Genomic DNA, 12,240 nt, shown 5'->3' with positions numbered 1-12,240 from the left:
CGCTCGCAGCGCCCACAGAGCCCGGTAGGGGGCGCGCGCCGGCTGGAACGCGAGCGCGGGCGGACCTCCGCGGGCCTCAGGCGCCCGACGCCCCTGACGTCACCGCCCCTCGGTCGCCAGGGCGACGGCCTCATCAGCGCGCGCGTCAGAGCCGCCTGTCTCTTGGCAACGGCCCGATCTCCCGCTCTCCCTCCGCCTGGCGCGGAGCCACGCGTCGTTCCGGCGTCAAAGCGACGTCAATGGGGCTGCATCCATCCCGCGCGCGGAGGGGCGGGGCGGCCGGGGGCGGGCCGGGGGCGGGGCGGGCCGGGCGGCCGGGGGCGGGGCCGGGGGCGGGGCGTGCGGCCGGGTGCGCGGCGCGGCCTCAGAGCTGACATGCGGCGCAGCCCGGCCGGAGGCACAGGCGGCAGCGGCGGTAGCGGCGGCGATCCGAGCGGCAGGCGCCTGAGCCACACGAGCGGCCGAGCGGTCGGCGGGGCCCGCGCGAGCGGCGTCCGAGCCTCGGGGCCCCGGGAGCGGCGGAGGTGAGGCGCCGGCCGGGCGGCGCCGTGGCGCGCGGGGCGGGCGGCCGGGCTCCGGGCTCTGTCTCCGGCGGCCCCGCGGGTGCGGGCCGGACGCCGCTGGTCCCGCGGCCGCCGTTCCCCCTTTGTTGTGGGGCGGCGGGCGCGGGTCCGCGGACCCCTCGGCGGGAAGGGCTCCGGAGTTCCGGCTGGAACGGCGGCGGGCGGCGGGGAACACGGTCCGGGGCGCGAGGGGCTGGTTCGGTCCACGCGCCCCGCGGGGCTGAGGTGGCTCGGGGGCTGGAACGGCACTGGCCGCGGGGAGCGGGTCCTCGCCCGGCGGGACGGGGCGCTCCGGGGGCCGCGATGGAGCCGATCTCCGGCGGGTGGGAGCGGGTCCGCGCGCCCCTCGGGCTCCGGGCTCCGGGCTCCGGGGCGCCGGAGGAGCGGAGCGGAGCGCGGACGGCGGGGCGGGCGGGCGGGCGCGGGGTCCGGCGGGCGCTGAGCTCCCTGCGCCCGCAGGTGCCCGGAGCCATGGTGATCATGTCGGAGTTCAGCGCGGCCCCAGCGGGCGGGAGCCAGGGTCCGCAGAAGCCCCTGCGGGTGGGCTTCTACGACATCGAGCGGACCCTGGGCAAAGGCAACTTCGCGGTGGTGAAGCTGGCGCGGCACCGCGTCACCAAGACCCAGGTGCGTGGGGCTCGGGACCGACCCGGGGCGGACCTTGCCTGGTGCACCCTGCCTGGGGGGGGACCCTGCCTGGGGTGCACCCTCCCTGGGTGGGTGGACCCTACCTGAGGTGGACCCTGCCTGGGGCGGGCCCTGCCTCGGGGCAGCCAGCCGGGTGGGACCCCCTGCCTTGTAGGGTCCATCCTGTAAGGTCTAGACGCCGACAGTTTTTAGTTTGGTAAAGAAGGAACATGTTTGATATTATGATTGCATAATTGGTACGAATGTTAGGGGGCAGCAAAGAGGATAAGGATTTAATAACCAGGGGTGCAGTGCTCTCCCATCCAGAGCTAACTAACGCCCTTCCAAGTGAGCCCGCAAAGACTTAGTACAATTATTCAACTTCGGCTATTTTGTCATATTAAGGATTACTTTGGTTATTCCCCTCCCCCGCCTCCCCCCACACCCCAACTTTTTGTGACCTCTTGGGGACAAAGTGTTTTAGAAGTTAACCTGCAAAAAATGAAATGTTTAAATTTGGTTAAGTGAGAGATTGTGTGTTTTTTTTAATTAAAAAATACCCTTTATTCTTTTTTAAAAATCCATAGGTAGCAATAAAAATAATCGATAAAACACGCCTAGACTCAAGCAATTTGGAGAAAATATACCGTGAGGTTCAGATCATGAAGCTTCTGAATCATCCCCATATCATAAAGCTTTATCAGGTAAGGATCCCATTTGCCTTTCTCTGCCTTCCAGCAAGCGCGTTCATTTTTATGTCCAACAACCTAGGTCTGGAGACTGCCCCCCTCTCTCTGAGTGTATGTGGGGGTCGGGGGTTGGTGGTATAAGGTAAATAGGTGGATTTCTGTAAGTGTTGAAGATTTACTTGCAGTTATCTTCTTGCTTTGGGGTCATAATTGAGATTTGCTTCGTGAGGATCTTATTTGTTGTTGTGGTTTGTCCCAGCTTTAAGCGCATGGAGGTGCGATATTATTGCCTTTACTACAAGGCTCACACAACCGGATCTATGTATGGACACAAGTCAAGGATTTAGTGTAGAAGGACAAATTCCAGAGAAACTAGAAACTCCTGCCTGTGCAGATAATTATTAAACTTTTACCAGTTTCTGTAAACTCACCTTTGCAAAGGCAGTGCTGAGCTCCTGTCTTCCCCACGTATACTCCCATCCAAGCAGAGAGCGAGAGCTTGCTAGTTAGTCCACGCTAAGAACAGGCTTGACTCTGTCCATTGGTTGGTTTGTTTTGTGACTTTATTTTTGTTCTCCTGTCGAGACGAATAAAGTATATCTCTGGAAAACAAGTGCTGGTCTAATTAGGACAGCAAAGCAGTCTCTTACTTAGCGGCCACTTCTGTGACGATGAAGTGGTCTCGGGCTAGAGAATAAATTCTTTGCAAATGCTCGCTACTTTGTCCAGTTGTGTTGGCTGTAAGTTCCTTTCCATGACTCCCACAAACCCCAGGAGACTGGGACGAATACGGGATGGTGGGAGTGTTTGTGTGGCTGGCAGGGCTCAGAGTACTGTGGGCAGGAGACGGGACTTAATTGGAAGTTACCCCTCGGAAGGCTCTTGGCTCGGTTAAAATGAAGGTGGACGTTGTCATCGGGGTTGTGTTTCAGATGACAGTTTACTCACCGTCGCTAAGTGCGGCACTCACATCACCTGTCACCTGCTCTCTGCTGTGTCACCTGCTCCCCGGCTTGTGTTTTGTTTCTGTTGTCGTTTGTAAGTTGCCGCCTGGGTGAGCCGTTTCCTCCTGGGTCACTGATGTCAGCGCCTGAGAAATGTGCCCAGCCTGTTTCCGCGAGTGGGCCGACCCCGGTCTGCTTCTGACCGAGTGGAGGGATGAGCCAGAGTGTGACTTCCTTGTCCTCCTGGCCCGATGGCCCCCATGTGGCCACCCGATCCAAGCGAGGACTTTCCTGGCGTGGGCTTTCTTACTGCTCTGTGGCTGCTCTGACTGTGGGGACAGCCGGATGGTACTTACTCTGGCTTTGACATGGTGTCTGATTTTCATCCAGCTGGCGCAGGCCCAGAGCCTTGGGGAGACACTAGACTCTTTCCTTGAGGTTTTTTTGTTGTTGTTTTTTTTAAACTTAAAACACATCCACTCTTCATCCTTTCTCCGTCTCCCCCCCCCCCCCCCCCCCAGAAAAGGAATGAACTTGTTACACACATCCAGGGCAAGGGCTATGAAAATTCTAGCTAAACCGCCTGGTGTTTGCTTTGCTTTTTGGATTTACAGCACAAAGCAGTGGTGTTTAAAGTATTCTTTTTTTTTTTTTTTTTTTTTTTTTTTAAGGAATAGCTATGTTTTGAGCCCTGAAGAAATCTTTTTCTGTAATAATGGATTATCTCTCTATCTCCCTTTTAAAATGCCTGGATAGGAGTTCATTTTACTTTCAGGATAAATATTTGAATTTTATCTTGTTTCTTAATTATGTTTTAAATTCTTTTAAGACAATTTTTCAAAGTGAAAGAGAATTCTCGCTCAGGAAGGGGCCCTGTAAGGTGTGCCCTCCACTGGCTGTTGCTGCTGACACATGCTGAGCAGTTGTCTGTACACAGAGCGGACTGTGGTGGCGTACCTGGCAGACCGGCTTTTTGTGGCCTACTTAATCATGTTACCAGCGCATTGGGGAAGGGGTGTTTGCCATCTATTATTCAGCCGTGCTGGCTGTTGGTGTGAATAACCTGCTGCCTGCTAGGCTTCTGGAAGAAAGCTCGAGCAGAACTCTCGAATCGCTTCTTTCACTTCTGTAGCTGCCAGAATCCTCTGGCGGGTGAGACAAAGTGAGTTAAAACTACGGTGCAGGAGCATTCGAATACACTTAGACCTTTTCTGAGCCAAGATATATCCGGACAGGCAGGCCCGTGAGGAATTCACCTCTGACTTTGAAAAAACACTCCTGAATAGGAATCCCTTGTTTGTTTCTTTATTGCAGAAGTTTTTTGTTGGTTTGTTTGTATGTTTTCTTTCCAAAAATAATAAGTGCATTCATCTGGAGAAGTGAATTCCCCGAGTTCAGGTGGTTTACTGATACCTTCAGTATGTTCTCTCTTCGTGTGGTTTAATGTTTAGGTCTTTATTTTTTAGGTAATGGAAACAAAGGATATGCTTTACATTGTCACCGAATTTGCAAAGAATGGAGAGATGTTTGGTAAGCCACTTACTTTTAATACCTGTTGAAAAACAAATAGTGCTCTCTTGTCAGGAATTGCTCCTCTAAGGTTGGGGGCCGTCCACCTTAACATTCCTCAGCATTCGCTGTGGGTTTGGGAGCTATCATTTTGTTCTGTCGCTCCTCAGATTATTTGACTTCCAATGGGCACCTGAGCGAGGATGAAGCGCGGAAGAAGTTCTGGCAGATTCTGTCGGCCGTGGAGTACTGCCACAGCCACCACATCGTGCACCGGGACCTCAAGACCGAGAATCTGCTGCTGGACGGCAACATGGACATCAAGCTGGCAGGTGAGGAGGGCGCCCCCTCGCCCCACACCCGGGAAGCGCTGCCTTGAGGGAGGGGGGGTATGTGCAAGCCAGGGTCCTGGTGCTCTTTGCTCGTAAACTTTGAAACTGAGGCCCCTACTGTTTCCACCACAACTTCATCTGTTTCTTTGTCTTTCAGACTTTGGATTTGGAAACTTCTACAAGTCAGGAGAGCCTCTGTCTACCTGGTGTGGGAGCCCCCCCTACGCGGCGCCAGAAGTCTTTGAGGGGAAGGAGTACGAAGGCCCCCAGCTCGACATCTGGGTAGGAGCCCTGTGCGCTGCCAGCGTTAGGGGCCAGCACTGGGAGGTGTGGTAAGGCGGCAGGCCTGACCGCGCTGTCTGGTTGTCTGCAGAGCCTTGGCGTGGTGCTGTACGTGCTCGTCTGCGGGTCGCTCCCTTTCGATGGGCCCAGCCTGCCGGCCCTGCGGCAGCGGGTGCTCGAGGGCCGGTTCCGGATCCCCTTCTTCATGTCTCGAGGTAGGTGTGCGCCGAGCCTTCTCCCGGGCAGGCGGGCAGGTGCTGATGGGAACCTGGAATGGGAGCTTAGGAGGAGGAGTAGGTGGAGGAATTTACTTCCTGAAATGCCTGCTTGACTGTCTTCTGGGTCTGAGTCAGGCCGGTGTTCCTGTAGGGTGTTTACCTGCAAAAGAAACCCAACCCATGGGGTGTGTTTTGAGCCCTACTTACGGGCGGACAGGTGCCTTCCTCTGAGGGTGCCTCCTGGAGCTGGCTGAAGGCTCGGTCTCTGGAGTCCCCGCCAAGTGCCCCCCGAGTCTCACCTGCTCACACTTGTGCTTTCCTCGTCCGTTCAGTAAAGATGTCCACTGGCCTGTGTGGTCACAGCAGAATGGGGAGGCTAAGTGGTCTCTGTAGGCACATTAGGAGGACTGTGTCCCATTCAGAGACCCACCCCTCAGTGGGGGGCATTCTTTGGTGGCTGGTCTGAGCCACTGGCCCAGGTCAGTGCTCCTGGCACTGGTGGTCTTTAGAATGGTCCCATGTCTGATTGCTTCCATGAAGGGAGCTCGTCCCCTGCAGGGCTGAGCTGGCATCCCGGTGGGCGGTGGGGACCGTGTGCACAGGCGATCCGCACAGCTCAGTGCGCCTCCCTTGACCCCAGACTGTGAGACGCTGATCCGCCGCATGCTGGTGGTGGACCCTGCCAAGCGCATCAGCATCGCCCAGATCCGGCAGCACCGGTGGATGCAAGCCGACCCCACGCTGCCACACACTCGCCCCTCCAGCACACTCAGCTACAACTCCAACCTGGGCGACTACGACGAGCAGGTGCTGGGCATCATGCAGACCCTCGGGGTGGACCGGCAGAGGACCGTGGAGGTGAGCCCTGCCATCCCTCCCCCCGCCTTGCCTGCTCTTGGGGTGGGAAGTGAGCAGCTTTATCGGGAAAAGCAGTCAGTTGCTAGTTGAGTTAAAATGGGAACACGGGCTAATTTAAGGGCCGGCTTGTCCACTTTTCTGAAGGATATTCTGGGCCACCCAAGAATAACCCTGGGAACAGCCTTGTCAGGGAGCCTCAGTGACCCGAGGAGAAGTCCCGAATGCCACCTGCACGCGGCCACCCTGCTGTTCCAGTCCTCTCTCTGGCCTGGCTATAACCTGCTTCTCTGCCTCTCTGCCTCCCCCAGTCACTGCAGAACAGCAGCTACAATCACTTCGCAGCCATTTATTACCTCCTCCTGGAGCGGCTGAAGGAGTACCGCAGTACCCCGCCGGCAGCCCGGCCGGGCCCTGCCCGGCAGCAGAGGCCCAGGAGCTTGGATCACAGCAGTTTGGAGGTGAGGGGGGAACCTCCGAAAGCCCCACCCTGTGTCCCCTGAGTTAGAAATCCCTGGCTCAGCTGAGCCCCAGTCCCCCTATTCATTTTGTCCCCCCATCCGTTAAGCCCTGGGTTGGGGCTGGGGTTCCCCTGTGAACTCCAGACCAGAGGATGCATGGAGAAGAGGGGGTGCTAGTCATTCTGATGAGGATCAGGCCCCGCCTATGGCCAGTTGCCCCTGATGCTGACCTCTTTGTGCCTCCCCCTGGTCACTTCCATATGCGCAGCCTCGGAGGGTGGGTGCACGTGTCCTGAGCCTGGTCAGCTGGTGGCTCACACCTGCTGGTGCCAGAGTGAGGCCAGCATGGTCTTTCTTGGGATGATCGTGGTTACCCCAGAGCCACTGACAGCTTCTATCCTTCTGTGCTGGCTCCCAGGTGCCTCAGGAAGTCCTCCCCGGTGAAGCGTTCCGGTCCTCGCTCCTGTGCCCACAGCCCCAGACCTTGGGGCAGTCTATCCTGCAGGCCGAAATGGACTGTGACCTGCACAGCTCGCTCCAGGTGTGTGAGTGCGAGGGCGGCGTCGGGCGGGGGCTTGTCTCGTTCCCGGCGGTGGTGATGACCCCATGCCAGGTCACCCAGAGCCCAGGGTCACTGGTTTATTTCCTTCCCGCACAGCCCTTGCTCTTCCCCGTGGACACCAACTGCAACGGCGTGTTCCGGCACCGCTCGGTCTCCCCCAGCAGCCTGCTGGACACGACCATCAGTGAGGAGGTCAGGCAGGGCCAGGGCCTGAAGGAGGAGCCGGAGGCACAGAGACCCCTGCCCGGCAGCACGGTCCGGAGGCACACGCTGGCCGAGGTCTCCAACTTCTCCCCAAGTATCCCTCCATGTGAGTGCCCACGTGGGCGGAGCTCAGCCCGGCGGGTGGGTTTACGGTTGGGACTACAAGGAGCTCCTGCAAAGCACACGGTTTGTGCAGGGTGGCTCCTTCTGATTGCAGTTCCTGGGTTTAACCCCCGAGGCCTCAAGGGTCCCTCGTAGACACTCCAAGAGGTCATTCCGTGGTGGGGACAGGGGCGTTAGCTGCCCCCAGGTGCCAGGAGGACAGGTCCTCATTCCTGCCCCTTCTGTGTCCTCGGTCAGCTCCACATGTCACCTGCAGCCAGGACTCCGCACTGGCTGGCCGTCAGGGCTCCCTGGCCTCTGGCTGCCACAGTCTCCCACTCCCCCCAAGGTTGAGGATCGATGTGGGGAGGACAGTACAGCTGTCTGTCTCTGTCGGTGGGCCTCAAGGGCTACCCAGGGGCCTGAGAGTCACTGCTGTGGGCATGGGGAATGTGACGTGGGTGCTGGGGGGTTGCATTGGCCATGGGGAGCCTGTGCCTCCTCACCAAGAGCACCCTGCTCCTTCCGCAGGCATAGTCATCTCCTCGTCGGCGAGCCCTTCAGAAGGCACCAGCTCCGACAGCTGTCTGACCTTCTCGGCGGGGGAGAGCCCGGCGGGGCTGAGTGGATGCCTGGCTGCTCAGGGGCTGGTGGGCACCTGCTCCCCACTCAAACTGGCCTCACCGCTGCTGGGGGCCCAGTCTGCCACCCCGGTGCTGCAGGCGCAGGGGGCCCTGGGCGGAGCTGCCCTGCTCCCCGTCAGCTTCCAGGAAGGCCGGAGGGCTTCGGACACCTCACTCACTCAAGGTGACTTCCCCTTTCACTCTCTTTCCACCTTCCCCTCCAGATGCCGGGTGGCCCTGGCAGGTGTCCCTTTGTCCTGGAAGGCAGAGGTTCCCCCTTCCCTAGCCAGGCCTGGGTGGAGCAGCAGTGCTCCCTGGGCAAATCGAAGGTGCCACTGGGCTCTGGACAGCCTGGTGTCCCGGGACAAAGTCACCTGGCCTCTAGTGGCTGGTCTTAGAAGCTCAAGAGACACTTGGGTGCCAAGCAGCAGCTCCTACCCTAGAGAGGGGTGGAGTCAGGGAGGGACCCTCCACACCTGGCTGCCTGGGCTCCCACCATGTCACCCAGGGCTTGGGGGCCCTGAGCTCCCTCCCTAGTTCCGTGGCACTGTTCGTGCCCTTCCACAGAGGATCTCAGTCTGCCCAGGTGCATGCCTACTCAGTACTGGCACTGCTGCCCCAAACCAGACCTTAAAAAGATGACTTCCTAACCCTGCACGGGGGACAGGGAGCGGGGTGGGGGATCATGGGAAGTATTTAGATGACCAGAGAGCACCCTCAGCCCTGTAGGAAAGCATACCAGTCCTTTTTCCTATCATTTCCATGTTGCCCGCTCCTCCTCCCTCCTCCCCTCCGTCAGGGATCCCAGCCTTGGTTCCCTGGAGGGTCATAGACCATCTTCCTCTGCCTCTCCCCAGGCCTGAAAGCCTTTCGGCAGCAGCTGCGGAAGAACGCAAGGACCAAAGGGTTTTTGGGCCTGAACAAGATCAAGGGGCTGGCTCGCCAGGTGTGCCAGCCTTCTTCCAGCCGGGCCGCTCGGGGAGGCCTGAGCGCCTTCCAGCTGCCCGCTCAGAGCCCGGGCCTGCATGGCAGCGGGGCCAGCAGCCGGGAGGGCAGGAGCCTGCTGGAGGAGGTGCTGCACCAGCAAAGGTATGCCTGCTCCGCACTAGTTGCCCCTGACTCACGTCCATTGGGATTTCTTGAGCCACCTTGTTTCTTAGTTCCCCCTTCTCCATGTAATCAGATGCGTGTACCTTCCCTCCACCACGTGTGGGGAGATCCGTGGGCCTTGTTCCCGCAAATGGTGGCAGAGGTGGGGAGCAGTCAGGTTTTGTCACTTTGAAGCCTGTAAGAGGGGGGTGGAGGGGGGCATGAATAAGAATGTCACCTCTGGTTGGCATCTCTGAGCTGCTGTAAAAGCACGGCAGAGTGGAAATGTCAGGAATTGCTCACGGAATTAGTCACGCACAGCATTTCGTGTTCTGGGCTGTTCCAGCCAGCACTTCCACGGGCGTGGAAACCCGGTGGTGCCTGAGCCTGGCCGGGTGGAATTTGTCAGGAGGAGCAGCGCTCAGAGCTGGCAGTGACCTGTTCCCCTCCCTGTTCTCCTGTCCCTCCAGGTTGCTGCAGTTACAGCACCACCCAGCAGCCCCGCCGAGTTGCCAGCAGGCTCCCCAGCTGCCCCCAGTCCCACTGGTCCTGGCCCCCTGTGACAGTGCCCTCCTTGTGTCGGGACTCCAGAAGGAGCTGGGGCTGGGGCCTGGCCTGCTGCTGCCACCGCACCTCCTCCAGGCCGGGGTCTCCCCGGTATCCTCGGCGGCCCACCTCTTGGACACCCACCTGCACATCAGCACTGCCACGGCACCCCTCCCTGCCGCCGCACCCCTGCAGCCACACTTCGCCATGCTGCCCCCGGGCTTTGACCCCATGGGGCTGCCGCAGGGGGACTGTGAGATGGAGGACCTGACCTCAGGCCAGCTGGGCACGTTTGTCCTGGTGCAGTGAGGGCCACCACGCCACCCTCCTCCCGCATGGGCTGCCGACTCCTCGAAGCAATAACCTCAGAGTATGTGAAGGCGATTCCGGACTCAAAGCCAATAACTTCCGAGAAGCAAAACAAGCAATACGTTTGGTGTTTTGGCTTTTTTAATTTTTGTTTTATTTTCTCCTTGCACTGAACAGCTGCTGCTGTGAGTAGGGACTGGAAAGTTTCTGAAGAAAAATAATAATTGAGGGTGTGTTGTGGGGGTGGGTGGACAGGAGGGAGAAAGAGGGAAGCGACAAAACAGGACAGGGCTGGCCCCGCTCACAGGCAGGCCAGCGCCACTGTGGGTCAGATGGCAGCAGGAGGGGACCATCAGCTCCCTCGTCCATGGGCGCGTCGGGTCATGGAGGGCATTGCCGTGGACAAAGCTGCGTGAGCCATATGCCGTGGGAGCAAGTGTGTGCGCATCCACCACATGTGTGCACGTGCGGGGTTGAGCAGCATCTGTTTCTAATGGACAGTCCTCCACTTCCTGAAACATTTATGCTTCGGATGAAAGCTGTGAACTTTGTGCTTTATACATGTTTTTAAAAAGCTCTAATGGCCAGCCCAGGAGAAGATAATCTGCAAATTCTTGGAATTCTCTCCCCCGAGGTCAAAACACAGAGGATCCCGTTTTCCTGGTTTGGACGGGGGTTTTACGAACTGCCCGGTGGTCGGTTCCAGGAGTCCTCGGAACCTCCTGCCGCACATCTTATTTCCGCTGCTAATTACGTTTTTACGCATTTCATTATCAGGGTCCAAAAAGAACAACCGACGGGGGGATGTGCAATAGAGCGAAGCTGGGACGGGCAGGAGCGGTGACTGCCTGCACTCACGGCCCACCTTCCCCAGGCCCGGACCGGTTAGGCCTTTGTTCAAGAACATGAACTGAGAGGTCAGGTCATTGTTGTTCAAGCTTTGTTCCTTTTTAAGCAGATACTGTATATGTGTATAAATAGACAGACACTACTTATTTTTTATATTTTTTACTACACCTTTGTGTTCCTGGTTTCAGTTCCCCTCTGGCAATGTTACAAAGTGCTACCCAGATCCGTGTGGAGGAGGGAGGCAGGTTGCCCTTACCTGGCAGGTAGACCAGGTGGTGGCTCAGGTGGCGCGGGCTCCCTCTGCCGCGTGCTCCCTCCGCCTGGTCAGCACTGGTCCTTCCCCCCCAGGTGCCTTCAGCTCCCTTGGCTCTCACCCTCAGTATTAACAGGTAATGACGGCAGGGGAAGGTCGGCATTTATAAAGCCAAAGATCACCGGAGTTTCTGGAGGGGAGGGGGAGGTGGTGGCTCAGAGAGGACACGGCCCCTGCTGGCCTTGGGTCTGCCCAGCTTGCTGCTTACCGTCCTCCTGCCACCACTGCTGCTGCTCTGTGGCTGCTTCAATGATTGGGCAAAGGCCTGTCCTTGCGCCTGGCCACGGAGAACTCCCCGAGGCCTCTGCTGGCTGGTAAGGTTGGGGACTGAGAGGGCCTGGGGTCGTGGGCCTTGGCCTCCTCACAGACAGCAGCACGTGGAGTCCAGCACAGAACCAGTCTCCCTTTTGAAGATCAGTTCTGTTCTAACCCAGAGATCAAAGGCCTCAGAACAATGACAAGCACTTTACTGTCACCGTGGTTTTCTTTCTCGTTGCTGTCAGTCCAGGTGTATGTCTTGTTTCAGTGTGTGTGACGTGTGTTTTATAGGTTTCTTCACAGTGCTGTTCCCGAATGAATGCAGTAGCCTGTTCAAAGGCACTATGTGATCTGTTTAAGATGTATATGGTTTGGTGGTGTGTTTTTTTTCTTGGTTTTTTTTTTTTTTTACTATAACTGAATTATTTTGTTTCTTATGTTAACATGACAAATGTATGCCAAATGATTAGTGGATGTATGTTTTTTAATTTAATATTTAAATAAAATATTGGGGGGAAAACCTTGACTTTTTCCCGTGGCTCTCTGTGGGCTTACCTTCCGGCCGCTTCCCTGAGGCCAAGTCCTCCAGGCTCATTGACGGCTCAGATCGTAAAGAAGAGGGCCCGGTGCCAACTCCTGCACTCAGCCTGGCCGCAGAGAACTGGCAGCACCTAGCTGCAGACACCACTCCCCTCGCCTGGCAGTGGTGTGGTCAGGGTACAGAGAGGAGCGGCCTGAGGTTGGCATTGAGGGTGTGTGCCAGGCCTCGCAGGTTCTCAGGCCCCTTCTCAGGGGGCAGGCTCTTAATCTGCTGAACCTCTAAACACCCACATCTGTTCACAGCTGGTTCTTCCTAGGCACCATTCTCTCTACTTTTTCCTAATGGTCTCTGAAGCTATTATACT

The 12,240-nt window shown here is 57.6% G+C and overlaps 1 protein-coding gene across 5 annotated transcripts; it reads left to right on the top strand.

Moving 5' to 3' along the window:
* Positions 1–358: 358 nt before the first annotated feature.
* Positions 359–11,855, top strand: SIK1 (salt inducible kinase 1). Of its 5 annotated transcripts, XM_036444950.2 has the most exons (14): positions 359–524; positions 1,023–1,190; positions 1,778–1,894; positions 4,290–4,353; positions 4,503–4,664; positions 4,822–4,946; positions 5,038–5,161; positions 5,805–6,022; positions 6,331–6,480; positions 6,899–7,021; positions 7,139–7,352; positions 7,880–8,155; positions 8,829–9,060; positions 9,531–11,855. In XM_036444950.2, exons 2-14 carry the CDS (start codon positions 1,035–1,037, stop codon positions 9,913–9,915), a joined length of 2,346 nt encoding a protein of 781 aa, XP_036300843.1. In that variant the 5' UTR covers positions 359–524; positions 1,023–1,034; the 3' UTR covers positions 9,916–11,855. The 5 variants fall into 5 exon arrangements, with proteins under 5 accessions (XP_036300843.1, XP_036300844.1, XP_036300846.1 ...); XM_036444951.2 differs by lacking the exon at positions 6,899–7,021; XM_036444953.2 differs by lacking the exons at positions 8,829–9,060; positions 9,531–11,855 and adding an exon at positions 8,775–8,818.
* Positions 11,856–12,240: the final 385 nt, after the last annotated feature.

Source organism: Pipistrellus kuhlii, unplaced genomic scaffold (genome assembly GCF_014108245.1).
Source record: "Pipistrellus kuhlii isolate mPipKuh1 unplaced genomic scaffold, mPipKuh1.p scaffold_m20_p_2, whole genome shotgun sequence".
NCBI lineage: Eukaryota > Metazoa > Chordata > Mammalia > Chiroptera > Vespertilionidae > Pipistrellus > Pipistrellus kuhlii.
Note: the sequence above shows the minus strand (reverse complement) of the source record. Positions and strands in the feature narration are given on the sequence as shown.